The 12,180-nt window shown below is 45.2% G+C and overlaps 1 protein-coding gene across 14 annotated transcripts in view; it reads left to right on the plus strand.

Annotated features, from left to right (window-relative positions):
• Positions 1–12,180, plus strand: part of gtdc1 (glycosyltransferase-like domain containing 1) — a 426,961-nt gene that overhangs the window by 298,379 nt on the left and 116,402 nt on the right. The window contains exon 8 of one of the 14 annotated variants that reach the window (XM_041201721.1): positions 8,887–9,223. The exons of the other annotated variants lie outside the window; for them this stretch is intronic. Within the exon in view, the coding sequence (XP_041057655.1) occupies positions 8,887–8,917 (31 nt within the window). The 3' untranslated portion in view covers positions 8,918–9,223. Of the gene's footprint in view, positions 1–8,886; positions 9,224–12,180 lie in introns of those variants that run through there. 14 annotated transcript variants of the gene reach the window in all.

A 12,180-nucleotide genomic window follows, 5' to 3' on the forward strand; every position in this document is an offset into this window, starting at 1 on the left:
TGGACTGGTCTGGGGGAGCCCTGCAATACAGTCCATAGAGGATGTCACGTATCGCCGCCGCCTGCTGCGCCCTTTAAAACCTGGCGCTGCAACGGGAAAAGGAGGTGATGTAAGAGCTGGCGATCTCTTCGAATGAGGAGGACGCCAACGGGGATGACGGTGAGGAGGTCCTCGAAGGCAGCGATGATGGAGCTGATGCCCTCGCGCTGGCCATACAAGGCAGGCGTGTTCACGAGGCCATCATAGCTGCCAGATTTGTGGAGGATGATGATGACATGCAATGAGGAGACCCCATAGATCCTCACATTGCACCTGTGAACGTTTGACTCCAGTCTGGCTAATGGCAGCACACATACGCTATGTCAAAATGCTCCTGTCGTGGAAACGCAGTGGAGGCCCTAATAGTTGCTCAATTGCATGAGGGTGATGACGGCATGCAGTGAGAACATTCCATAGATCTTCACATAGCCTCTGAGGATGTCTGACTCCTGTCTAGCTGAGGGCAGCTCGCTTGCGCTCTGTGATCAGGATCATGTCATAGAGATGCAGCCATAAAACTTTAGAAGGATCTGATCCTTTGTCCACCTTCAGCACCTGAGCCCTTCACTAGCACAGTGTCACTGGTCACAGATGCTGAAGAGATGGGGGCAGCCCCACCTTGAAATTGCTGAGAGCACTCAGATTGAATGATGGAACTCTGTGACACCTACCCACTACATTCTGGCAGCAATGATGACCACTGTTGAGGTGCAGGCATCAGTAATGTGTCCAGGGAGTGTGAGGCCAGACCATCACTTTGACCTGAAGGCTGCACAAAGCACAGGGAAAAGGCCCTGGACTGAGACATCAACCTTTATCATGTGCAGAAAAGTTTCACATCTGAGTGACACAAACACTGCTCATCAGAACAAGGAGCCATAGGTGGAGAGACATTCTTGGGAGTTTAATGACAATAGTGAACAGTATCTTCTTAATTTTCCTAACCCTTCAGCTATGTCTTGGTGCTCCCCGGACATCCACAGCGGAGGTGGAGGCAGCCTGCTGACGACTGCGCCCTGCCTGTGCTGATCTTGGCGGGTGTCCTTTAGAGGGCCGAGACCTGGGAGGCCCCAGCCTGCTTTCGGGGTCCTGCACTATAGCAGTGGCACCCTCTTTTGACTGTGGAGCTGGAGCTGCTAAGGTCACAGGAAGAGGAGATTCAAATGGGCCAGACACTCCCGGAGTTACCTAAAGAGGAGGTAGATTGATTTTTAAAATATCAGGGAGTTGAGGGCTAAGAGGAGCTGCCACAAAAGAGGAGTTGAGGCCTGGGACAGATTAGCCATGATCTTATTGAATGGCGGGGCAGGCTTAAGGGGCCGAATGGCCTACTCTTGCTCCTATTTCTTATGTTCTTATGAATGGATGACCCCGAGGGGGAGGGGGGTGGGGGATAATACCTGCTGATCCTGCTTCCTAAGGGTGCCAAAGGGCCCCAGGCTGACTTCTTGAGGAGAAGTGGCTGAAGTGAGATTGCACCCGCCACCCATCTTACGTACACACTGTTGGAGGCCAACTATGGCATCAGCGATGGAGTTCAGCCTGCATAGCAGTGCAGGAGCGATGTCCTGGACCAAAGTTTCCATGACGCCCACCATCCTATCAGTGTTGACCTTGGCGCATTGGCATGCCAGCGCTATCACCTCAGCCTGAAGGCGGACGGACTCCTCCACCATGCCTTGCAATGTGAGGAGGGCAGTGGACATCCCTTCCTGATGTTCCCGAGCTTGTCTTTGCAGCTCCAACAACTATGACACGACCAAGTCTAGAGGCTCGTCATCTAACTCGGACTCAGCAAATTTCTGGCCTCCAGCAGTCCTTTGAATGCCAGATACCTGGAAGTCCATACCACCGCCTGCTGTGGATCAGACAGTGCGATGTGCTGAGCAGATTGTGATCCCGAGGCTATTCTAAAGCTAGGTCCCAACAAGTGCGTCTCTCTGCGCTGGTGGAAGGTGTTGGCGAGCGCTGTGACGGGATTTCAAGGAGGGTGCCTTCAGATTCCTCTTCAGAGGTTTCTTCGGGGCTTGATTGGAGGCCCTGGATCATGGACTCTGTCGGCTGTTTCCCAGATGTGCCTGCAGAAGCCAGGGAGATAATTAGTGCATGGTGGTGGCCTGTGAAAGAGGGCACATCACTCACGGCATGGCATCCATTATGTCTGTTGGACGTTGCACTGCTGGACCCTCACTTGATAGAGCACCGCTGACCTCACCGTCAGCACGGGACCAGTCCAGATCATTGCCGGCCAGCTGGTTGGCTCTGTTTTCAAAGCCCCTGAGAACCTTGATTTCAGGCATTCCTCCCGTGGTGTGCAACCTCTCCCTCTTGTTGTACACCAGCTTGTCCTGCATGAATAGAGATGGAGAGAGCGGAAGCAGGATGCCTGCCAGGCCAGATGATAAGTATGCCTGGCATGTGTGGGTGGTGAGTGGTCCCATGGACGGGATGAGGACAGTGGAGGTGTGTGTGAGAAAGTGAATGGTGATATCCCTTGAACTGTCAGTGAGTGAGATCCCTGTGAATGTGTGATGGGTTTGTGAGTGTGAGAGTTCAGAGTGTGAGAAGAGTGACTTACGCTGGAAAAACGGAGGAGATCATTCATCCTTTTGTGACATTGGGTGGCTGTCCTCTTTTGACCACAGTTGGCACTGCCTCCCAAGCCTGTTTGGTCCTGCCACTGCTCATCTGCGGCCAGATTGGGGGTAGAGGACATCGTGGCAGACCTCCACCCTCCACGCCATCCAAAAGGCGTTCCAGTGACACATCGTGAAAGCTGGGGGCTGCAGTCTTTCTGCCTTTTTTGGACATCTTTCCTGCAGCAGTCATGGGCACACTGAGATGTGTGCGCGTAGCTGGACTTTAAAAAGGTGCCCAGCGTGCTGAAGTGGCAAGGTGATGGCGTGGTGAGCGAATGAGAGCCCGCCCACCATGGAAATGACGTGTTTCCCAGGAATGCATAAGTAACGTGGTGGTTTTGGGACAACATGGTGTGAAAACCCACCATTGCGGCTGGCGAGTAAACGTTATTTTACCCGCCTGCTACTGCACTTAGTGCAAATCTGGGACGATTCCACCCAGAATTTTAAGCAGCACTCAGAGTTGCTTAAAAGGTGACATATTGAGAGCTAACATTCGCTGGGTTTGAGTTTTCTTTTTAAGGTTTAACCACTTTATTGCTGGGACTAAATGAGACATAATAGACTGGATTTTTGCAGAACTGAGGAGACTCTGCGGACTTTTAAAAATGGTGGCCGGACCCAATTCCGGGATACCCGACGCTCCCAATTTCCACCAGCATGCGATAAGAGTTCGGGCTGGTACAGGTTGTGAGCCTGCACCCTGCACTCCCGACCTGGCTGATTCCATTGTGGAGATAAGCATCTCCTAGCCTTTCGCAATTTTCGTGAAGTTGGGCCAGCTTTTCAGAGACTCATTGTTCACGGTCCCTCAGGTGCTGTGAAATATAGTCTGGGTGAAGAGACCCTTTGAAAGAGAAGTTCAATAGGTCTTACCCATGCCCCCTTGTCAACCCATGCCCCTCCACACACCTCCATGGCCCCTCATCCCTTCCATACCAACCTATGACACTTCCATGCCCATTGACCCAGTATGCACTCTATGCAGAACCACTGAACGCTATAATAACAATAGCATGTGTGAAAAATCTTTTAAGAAAGTCATTCATTCATAAAAATTGCTTCTACCACAGCCTTATAAATATGCCAGTCGTCCAGACCCTTTAAAGCATCAGTAACAGAAACTTCTATCACTTGAAATCTCTTTATCTTGTGTAAATAAACATTATGCAATTGTCAGAATAGATCACAGAGCAAGAGCTGTCAATCAATCAATTTCTTTCATGGAGTGCAGCTGTTTCAACCGTCTAATGGATATCTGGGCTCCCAGCCAAGAAACCATAATGACTAAGAACCCAGAGAAGCCATGGGAGATGTGGGGGCATAGGTTGGCATGGACAATATGAGGAGCCATGGAAGATAGGTAGGGGGGCATAGATTGGCATGGAGGGGTCATGGGGAGTGTGTGGCGATGAGGAGGGGTGAGGGCTGGAGGTGCTGTTTTATCGATTTAATTATAACTGGGACAAAGTCCCAGAATGTAAAGGTGTGCTTTTTAAACAGACCAACTTGGCACCTGGCAACCCCTGTGGCTCCCTCCGAACTCTTTCCTGGGGCAGCCGGCCCAATCTCAGTTAGCTTCTGCCACCCGCCCAGGAGCAAAACTCCTACCTCTGCAGGCACCTTATGTCGTCTCCCACTACCTCCTCGTAGATGAAAATCCAGCCCAATGTGATAGGTACTGCTGTTATGACATTCCAGGTGAGGACACAGCTGCCTTCATTTTAAAAGTCCCCTATGTTCTGAATCTGATGGATGTGGTTAGGAGAGAAGCTTGCAAGATATACAGCTGCCATGGGTCATCATAACATTTTTGTAGGTTATTTAAAGAAGTTTATTTTGACACCAGAAAGATACCTGAGCTAAAAAGCTTAACTTATGAGGACAGGTTGCATAGGCTAGGCTTATACTTCCTTGAATGCAAAAAATTAAGGGGTGTTCTTATAGAGGTATTCAAAATGAATAAAGGAGTTGATAGCCTAGATGGGGAGCAACTATTTTCTCTGGTGGAAGAGTCCAGAACAAGGGGTCCAACCTTAAAATTGGAGCAAGGCCATTCAGAGGTAATGACAGGAAGCACATCTTCAAATGATAGTGGAGATCTGGAACTCTCTCCCCAAAAATTATTTAGTTGAATGGGGATAAAGGTTCAAGGAATGACTGGTCCATTCCTGTCCTATTTTCCCAAATGTAACCTCGCCCCTTTTATGTGTTAAAACACTCAGTACAAAGGGCCATTTTCTGGTTAGTTTAGTAATTCTGATAGGTTTAATGTTTTAACATTTATGAGTTCAGTACAGACTTTTTCTCTGTTTAATTTCATTTTTGTGACAAAGTTATTCCCAATTATGATAGCACATGATATCCTGCTGCATTTTACTAATAAAGTTGGTGAAATCTGAATTAAGTTTCCTTTAGCACCCCCACACAACTGAAACAGACCATCTCCCTCCTGACGCAGGAAGCTCCATGCTACCATTTGCAACAGCTTATATACAGTTACACAATGTAGCACCCATGGTTAGATTGCACATTTAGTGTTGGTTGATTATGGTAATGTCATCACAACTAAGAAGGAAGAAAAAATCAAAACAATCGTTTACAGATAAACAGCATGGGTAATTGTACAATGAAATAAATAATCAGTTTCACCCAGTGTTATGATGCTTTAAGGATTAGGCAGCACAATATGGCAATGCACTCATTTTGGCAACATTTTGGTAGTTTAATTATATGTTTTGCAATTTATTTCTATGATTACCCATGTTTTGTCATATAATGTATCATAGTACAGTTTAGAATAGGAATAGAGCTATGCAGGGTGTAATGCTATTTTAAGAAAAGATGCTTCAGTCACACAGAATCATAGAATAGTACAGTTCAGGAGGAGGCCATTTGACCCACTGAATCTAAAAAGGCTCTTTTAAAGAGCCATCCAGTTGGTCTCACTCACCCCCACTCTTTTCCCATATCAATACAATTTTTTCTCCTTTAAGTATTAATCCAGTTGCCCTCTGAAAGCTACTACTGTACAGTGTCTCAAATCTAAAAATCGGAGTTTCTGTAAACTGAACATTTTTAGAATGTGTCATGCATCAATTTGAATTGAGTAAAATAAAAAAAATTATCTAGACAATACAGCTAGGCGCTGCATTGGCATGGTTTGGCTCCTGACTAGTTATCCCCTTTGCCGCTTGTACGCTGGCCTATTCCCACTCTCCGAGTGACCCTTGACTCCGGCAGATCGGCTTGACCTGAGCCACCAATGCCCTGAAATCCGGCACAACCTGAAATCTAGCATGGCCTCGATCCCAAGATTACTGGTTTTGAGACATTGTACCTGTACTGAATCTGTTTCTACCACCCTATCAGTTGTATATTCCAAATCCTAACCCCTCGTTGCATAAAAAAGATTTTCTTTATATCACTTCTGGTTCCTTTGCTAATTATCTTAAATCTATGCTCTCTGGTTATCAACCCTTCAGCTATTCTTCATGATTTTAAATACCATTCAAATTTCCTGTTATCCTTCTCTGCTCTGAGAAGAACAACCCCAGCTTCTCTGGTCTACCCACGTAACCATAAATCCTCTTCCATACAACCACTCTTGTAAATCTCTTTTGTAAATCTCTCCAAAACCTTCACGTCTTTCCTAAAGCATGGTGCCCAGAATTGAACACAATGGAGTCGGATTTTACAGGCCACCCGTGGGCAGGAAAACAGGTGGGTGACCCCATAAAATAGGGCACCATGCCCACAGCCAGCCCACCCTCTCCTGCCCCACTGCAATTTTATAAGTGGCGGGGAAGTGTCACAAGACTTTTAAAAATGCCCACTTAAGGGCCTCATCCTGTTGCTGCCCAGATTTAGCTGGCAGCAGGGGAGGCCTGCACCCAACATGTAGCCCGGCAGGTTTGACCCTGTAGTGGGTGCCTATTAGGCTGAAGGTGGGTCTTCTGCCTTTTGGATCAGGAAGTCCTGCCTCGATTGGCCAATCACTCTGCAGTACCAGCAGTGCCACTGGGAGCGATGGCCGCTGCCCGTACACCAAGAATATTGACGAAGCGTTCTTCGATGGTCACTGAATGGCTACAAGGCAGCCGGTGTTCCCCTTGGTGGGCTCCCCCCAACTTTTTTGCCATGGGGCAGGGAATCTGATGCCCCGTATAACTCAGCCCCCTGCTCCAGCCAGGACTGAACTAGCGTTTTATTTAGAATCAGCATAATTTCCTGTTTTTTGTACTCTGTGCCTCTATTTATAAAGCCCAAGGTTCCATAAGTAGAAAATGGGTAATGTGGCAATTCTTCTTTTTCAAAATAAGAAACTTGTTACAAAGCTCCCACAATGGTTTAGTGATCTTATCTTGAATAATTGAGCTATGCGTCCAGGAAAGCTCCCAAATAAATTCTACAGTCTGCTCTGTTGCTGATCTCTACGAAGGCATCAGTTGGAGTCCTGCAATCATTGTCACTTGTCGGTTAGAATGGAAAATCAGTCAACATTACCTGCTTCTATTTGCTATCCAGCAACATCTTTTAGAGAGAGAAATAGAGTTAGTGGGCTGGATTTTCACCATCGAGTCGGGAAATCTCCTAACTCGGCAGACCCATGTCCATGGAAACATTCCCCTCACACTTTCTGTATCCCTTTCATACTCCAAACCAATTCAATGCCCCCTCATCCACTCTATGCCACCTCCTCAACCTTCATATCTCCTATGCCCCACCCTCACAGTGTCCAGTATGCAGAGACTTCAGCAGCCATGTGATATTGAAAACAAACTTCCAACAAGCTAAGAAAGCTCTCACTCACACACACTTGACACTGAAAAAAGCTCTCATTCATGAGGCCATTCAAAAATTTTAAATCTCCTCAAGTGGCAAATCTATTGTAAAAACAAACTTCTGTTCACTAACCACATCAAAGATCGCTCATCCTTTAATAGCCTATTAAAACTCTCAACCAAAATGTGAACTTAGCTTCTCTGCTGAGATAAGTGGGTTTGGAACTTTTGAAAAGTAGCCCATTCATAATGGGCTCAGCTGTAATAACTGCCTTTGGGGAATGTTTACAATGAAGCCTGTTGAAACTGCAGGTATTGATGGCGAATGTTTTTTTCTAAGCTATACCAGATGGCCCATCGATCAATGTACTCCAGCAGCAGGTGTCATTTTACCCTAACTGACAGCGACAGCCTGTTTCATTTTCTAAAGGGCTGAGGATTTAAATAACTTCAGATCATAACACCTAAACAGACCTTATCTGCTCTTCTTTCATAAATTCATGCCTCCCACGTTGTGGGTTAAGGCCCTTGGAGCAGCAAAAATGGGGTCTGTTTTTAACACAGTGCTAGTTTCAAATGCTGAGTTCAGGTTTCCTGCCTGTGTGATTCATGTCTTGCCCTCTTTCTGTTACCAGCAAAAATTGGACCTGTTGGAAATGGGGCAGGACTTCTACGTATGGGCTCCCCAGCATTTTTAAAAGCCTCCAGAGATGGCGCAACTCCACGGAAATCCGGCCCAATGTTTCAGGTTGATGACCTTTCAAAAGTCATCAATCTGAAACATTAAGCAGGATTTTCGGATTGTGAGGTGGGCCCGAGAGTGGCCGGGAAATGCTCCGCTCCCTGCGATCGGCTCTCAACCGTTATTTCACGCTGGCTGGCCAATTAACGGCCAGCCAACGTGAAACGCACGCTGAGAACCTCAGGAGGTGGGAGGACTGTGAGCGCAGAAGTCTGCGCATGCGCGGGGGAACATGTACTTAAAGCTCCCTAAAGAGCTGAAGAATTTTAAACTCAAAAATAGAGTTTTAAAACCTGAAATAAACGACCCAACATGGGACTCACTCACAATAACATTAACAGAATAAAAATTCTGCCCAAAAGTTTATATTTATTCTTTATTTAATTGTGGTAGTCTCGTCCTGCCCGTGGATGAGGTTTGCTAAAAAAATCAAAAGGCCACCTGGCCAATTCACCCGCCCACCAACCTTAAGGTTGGTCGGGCAGCAGAAAATAGGTTTTAATTAATTTATTAAGGGCCTTAATAGCCCTTTTAATTGTCAGTGGGCGCGCTGCCGACTCTCATAAAATATCGGGATGTTCGCCTGATGGGACGTAAAATCCTGTCCATTAATTCTGTTTCTCTCTCCACAGATGCTGCCTGTCCTGCCAAGTATTCTGACCATTCTCCATTGCTTTTTCAGATTTCCAGCATTTGCAGTACTGCTTTTGTAACCTCTTTTGGAAGTGTGTATGCGTGGAAGTTGTTTGAGGAAGAAATTGAGCTGGGCTGGTCTGCAAAGTCCCTGCCGCAACTGAAAAGACTGCTGATATTTCGGTGTTGAGGCACAAGTCAATTATAGTTGCTTAGGGAAGGTATTGGAGGGCACCTGGTGTTTGTGGAAGCACACCCCCAACAAGAATTTGGTGCCATCAGGAAAGGAAGAGAAATTGGGGGATGAAAAATAAATATTGCCATCTGTTGTCTAATGCAGTTTAGTATTAGTTCTATGAACATTGGATTAAATATAGTTAAATAGAGTTTTAGTGTGAGGACTTTGCTTTTTTGATCAATAATTAATATTTTCCTGGCAGCATGGTAATGAAGTCTCAGCTATCCACTCATTTCAAAATACAAATCCACACATATACATGAAGTTCTGGTCAGTAAGGATGCAGGATGAGCCAAAGGACTTAAAGTAGTTTGGTTTGGAAACTGTAGATGGATATTTCCTAGGTGCATTGGTGAAAGGCTTGCAAGAACCACAGACATGTCAATGCTAAAGCTTTTAATCCGTGCACAATATAAGAATTGGAAGTTGGCATTCTTGCAGGATTTGTGCACTTCATTACGAATTTTTTGAGAGTTTATTTTTTTTTGCTTTAGACTCATGTCTATTTTGTTTTCTTATTATGTATTTTTCCTATTCTGTGCATAATTGACCTTGATTTGGCAAAAAGGGATGGGCAATAAATGCTGGCCCAGCCAGCGAAGCCCACATCCCGTAGATGAATTAAAAAAGAGAGGGTTTTTTTTAAGCTTGCAATGATACTAAGCAAGATGGTGCTGTGAATTGTAAAGAAGAGAGCAGAAAATTACAGAAGGACGTTGATTGAGTGAGTGGAATGATGACAGATGCAGTTTAACGTAATGAAGTGTGAGATGGTATGCTTTGGATGTAAGAATGGCAGATGGAAATACAGTCTAAATGGGGAAGCACTGGGAGGAGGGCTGGTAGTTTTAAAAAAACATTTAGGAAGCTAGGTACATCAGTCAATAAAAGCTAGCTTACAGGCGTATAATACAATCAAAAAGAATAGGATGCTGGATTTCATCATGAAGTGTCAGATATTAAATCAAGCAAATACTGTAGTTATGCAAAGTATCTGTTATCTAAAACATTGACCCAGAATTTGCTAGAGGTACATCTATGGTGAGCTCCATTATTGTAGCATAAAGCTCCATGAAATTATAGCATGAATGACTTCAGCCATTACTTATGCCAGATCATCATTTTCTGTGATTTCTGTGCCACTCTGCCATTATCCCGTGCCAAAAACAGCTAAGCAGTAATTATCAGTGCATCGTCCCCATATTGTCAATGACACTCTTAAATTTGCCACATTTAAGCCATTCTTAAGGCCACTGACACTTTGACTGACAACTAATAGAGACCTGGCAATAGCATGATGTATGGACTCTTAGTTGAAGAGGCAGATTTCTTTATTTCCTAGGAGATGGGAATTTTTGCTGAGCTCAGCACAGGCCCCTCACCAACTCTTGCCTATAGACCCAAATTAGCATATAATTTTTCCCTGGATTTTTCCCTTAACTTGGGGATTTGCCTTGTCCTTTGTGAGATACATTCATGCCTCCTGACTCCATGATTCCAATCAAAATTTTGATTGTGGTCTCTGAAATGCAACAAGACACTTAAAGTACTGCCCTTAAAGAGACAGTAGTCATCTGTTACATAATCCAACATGCAGATGGAGTTATTTTTTATTCATTCGTGGGATGTAGCCATTGCTGTCTGGGTCAGCCATTATTGCCCATCCCTAATTGCCCTTGCGAAAGTGGTTCTTGAACTGCAGCAGCCCATGTAGCGTTGGTACACCACAGTGCCGCTAGGGAGGAAGTTCCAGGATTTTGACCCAGTGACAGTGAAGAAACGGCGATATATTTCCAAGTCAGGATGGTGAGTGGCTTGGAGGGGAACCTCCAGGTTGTAATGCTCCCACGTGTCTGCTGCCCTTGTCCTTCAAGATGGCAACAGTCGTAGGCTTGGAAGGTGCTGTCTATGGAGCCTTGGTGAGTTCCAGCAGTGCATTTTATAAATGGTGCACACTTCTGCCACTCGTCGGTCATGGAGGGAGTAAATGTTTTTGGATGGGGTGCTAATCAAGCAGGCTGCTTTGCCCTGGATGGTATCAAGCTTCCTGAGTGTTGTTGGAGCTTCACTCATCCAGGTAAGTGAAGAGTATTCCATCACACTCTTGTCCTGTGCCTTGTAGATTGTGGACAGGCTTTGGGGAGTCAGGAGGTGAGCTACTCACCATGGGGTTCCTAGCCTCTGGCCTGCTCTTATAGCCACAGTACTAGTCCAGTTCAGTTTCTGGTCAATGGCAACCCCCGCCCCCAGGATATTGATAGTAGGGGATTCAGTAATGGTAATGCTATTGAACGTCAAGGGTCGATGCCTAGATTCTCTCTTGTTGGAGATGGTCATTGCCTTGCACTTGCGTGGTGCAAATGTTACTTGCCACTTGTCAGTTCAAGTTTGGATATTGTCCAGGTCTTGCTGCATTTGGATATATACTGCCTCAGTATCTGCAGAGTCCTGAATGGTGCTGAACATTGTGCAATCATACCTTTAAAAGTTTGCACAAAAAAAAAATTGGACGTCATTAATCAGGAATTGAGATACTAGTCCAACCAAGTTTTATTGAAATTAGAAAACAATTAAAAATGTTAGTAGAACAGTTTACAGATATTGGGACTGGCTTGACATACCATTAGTGGCAGGATCAATACATTACCCATTAGCTGTGCCAGACCTTTTTTGCCACCATGCGCGCTGTAGGCCACTTAGCCATCTTGAGTGTGCTGACTCTCTAAAAGCCCCATTTTCTTGTAAATGGTAATCTAATTAAGGTATTTAAAATATTGACAAGAGTAGATGAGGAAAGACTTTTCCATGTGGTAGAGGAACTGAGAGCAAAAGAACATAATCTTATAAGTTTGGACTAAACTGGCTAAAACAAATCCAAAAAAAATCTAGGCTAAGAGATGGTGAGAATGTGAGGAGCAGAAAATTGTGAATCAGTTGCTATTTTGGAAGAAAGGTATATGCTTTAATGGGAAATTACCATCAATGAATATGGAGAAAGGTTGGGAAATTGGGATGAAATAAATAGAACTGCCACAGTTGACAGATCAGCAGAGTAGACTTGATGAAATGAATAGCCCCTCCTGTTCCTTTTTGCAAATTCTCATT

This window comes from Carcharodon carcharias, chromosome 12 (assembly GCF_017639515.1).
Source record: "Carcharodon carcharias isolate sCarCar2 chromosome 12, sCarCar2.pri, whole genome shotgun sequence".
Classification (NCBI taxonomy): Eukaryota; Metazoa; Chordata; class Chondrichthyes; order Lamniformes; family Lamnidae; genus Carcharodon; species Carcharodon carcharias.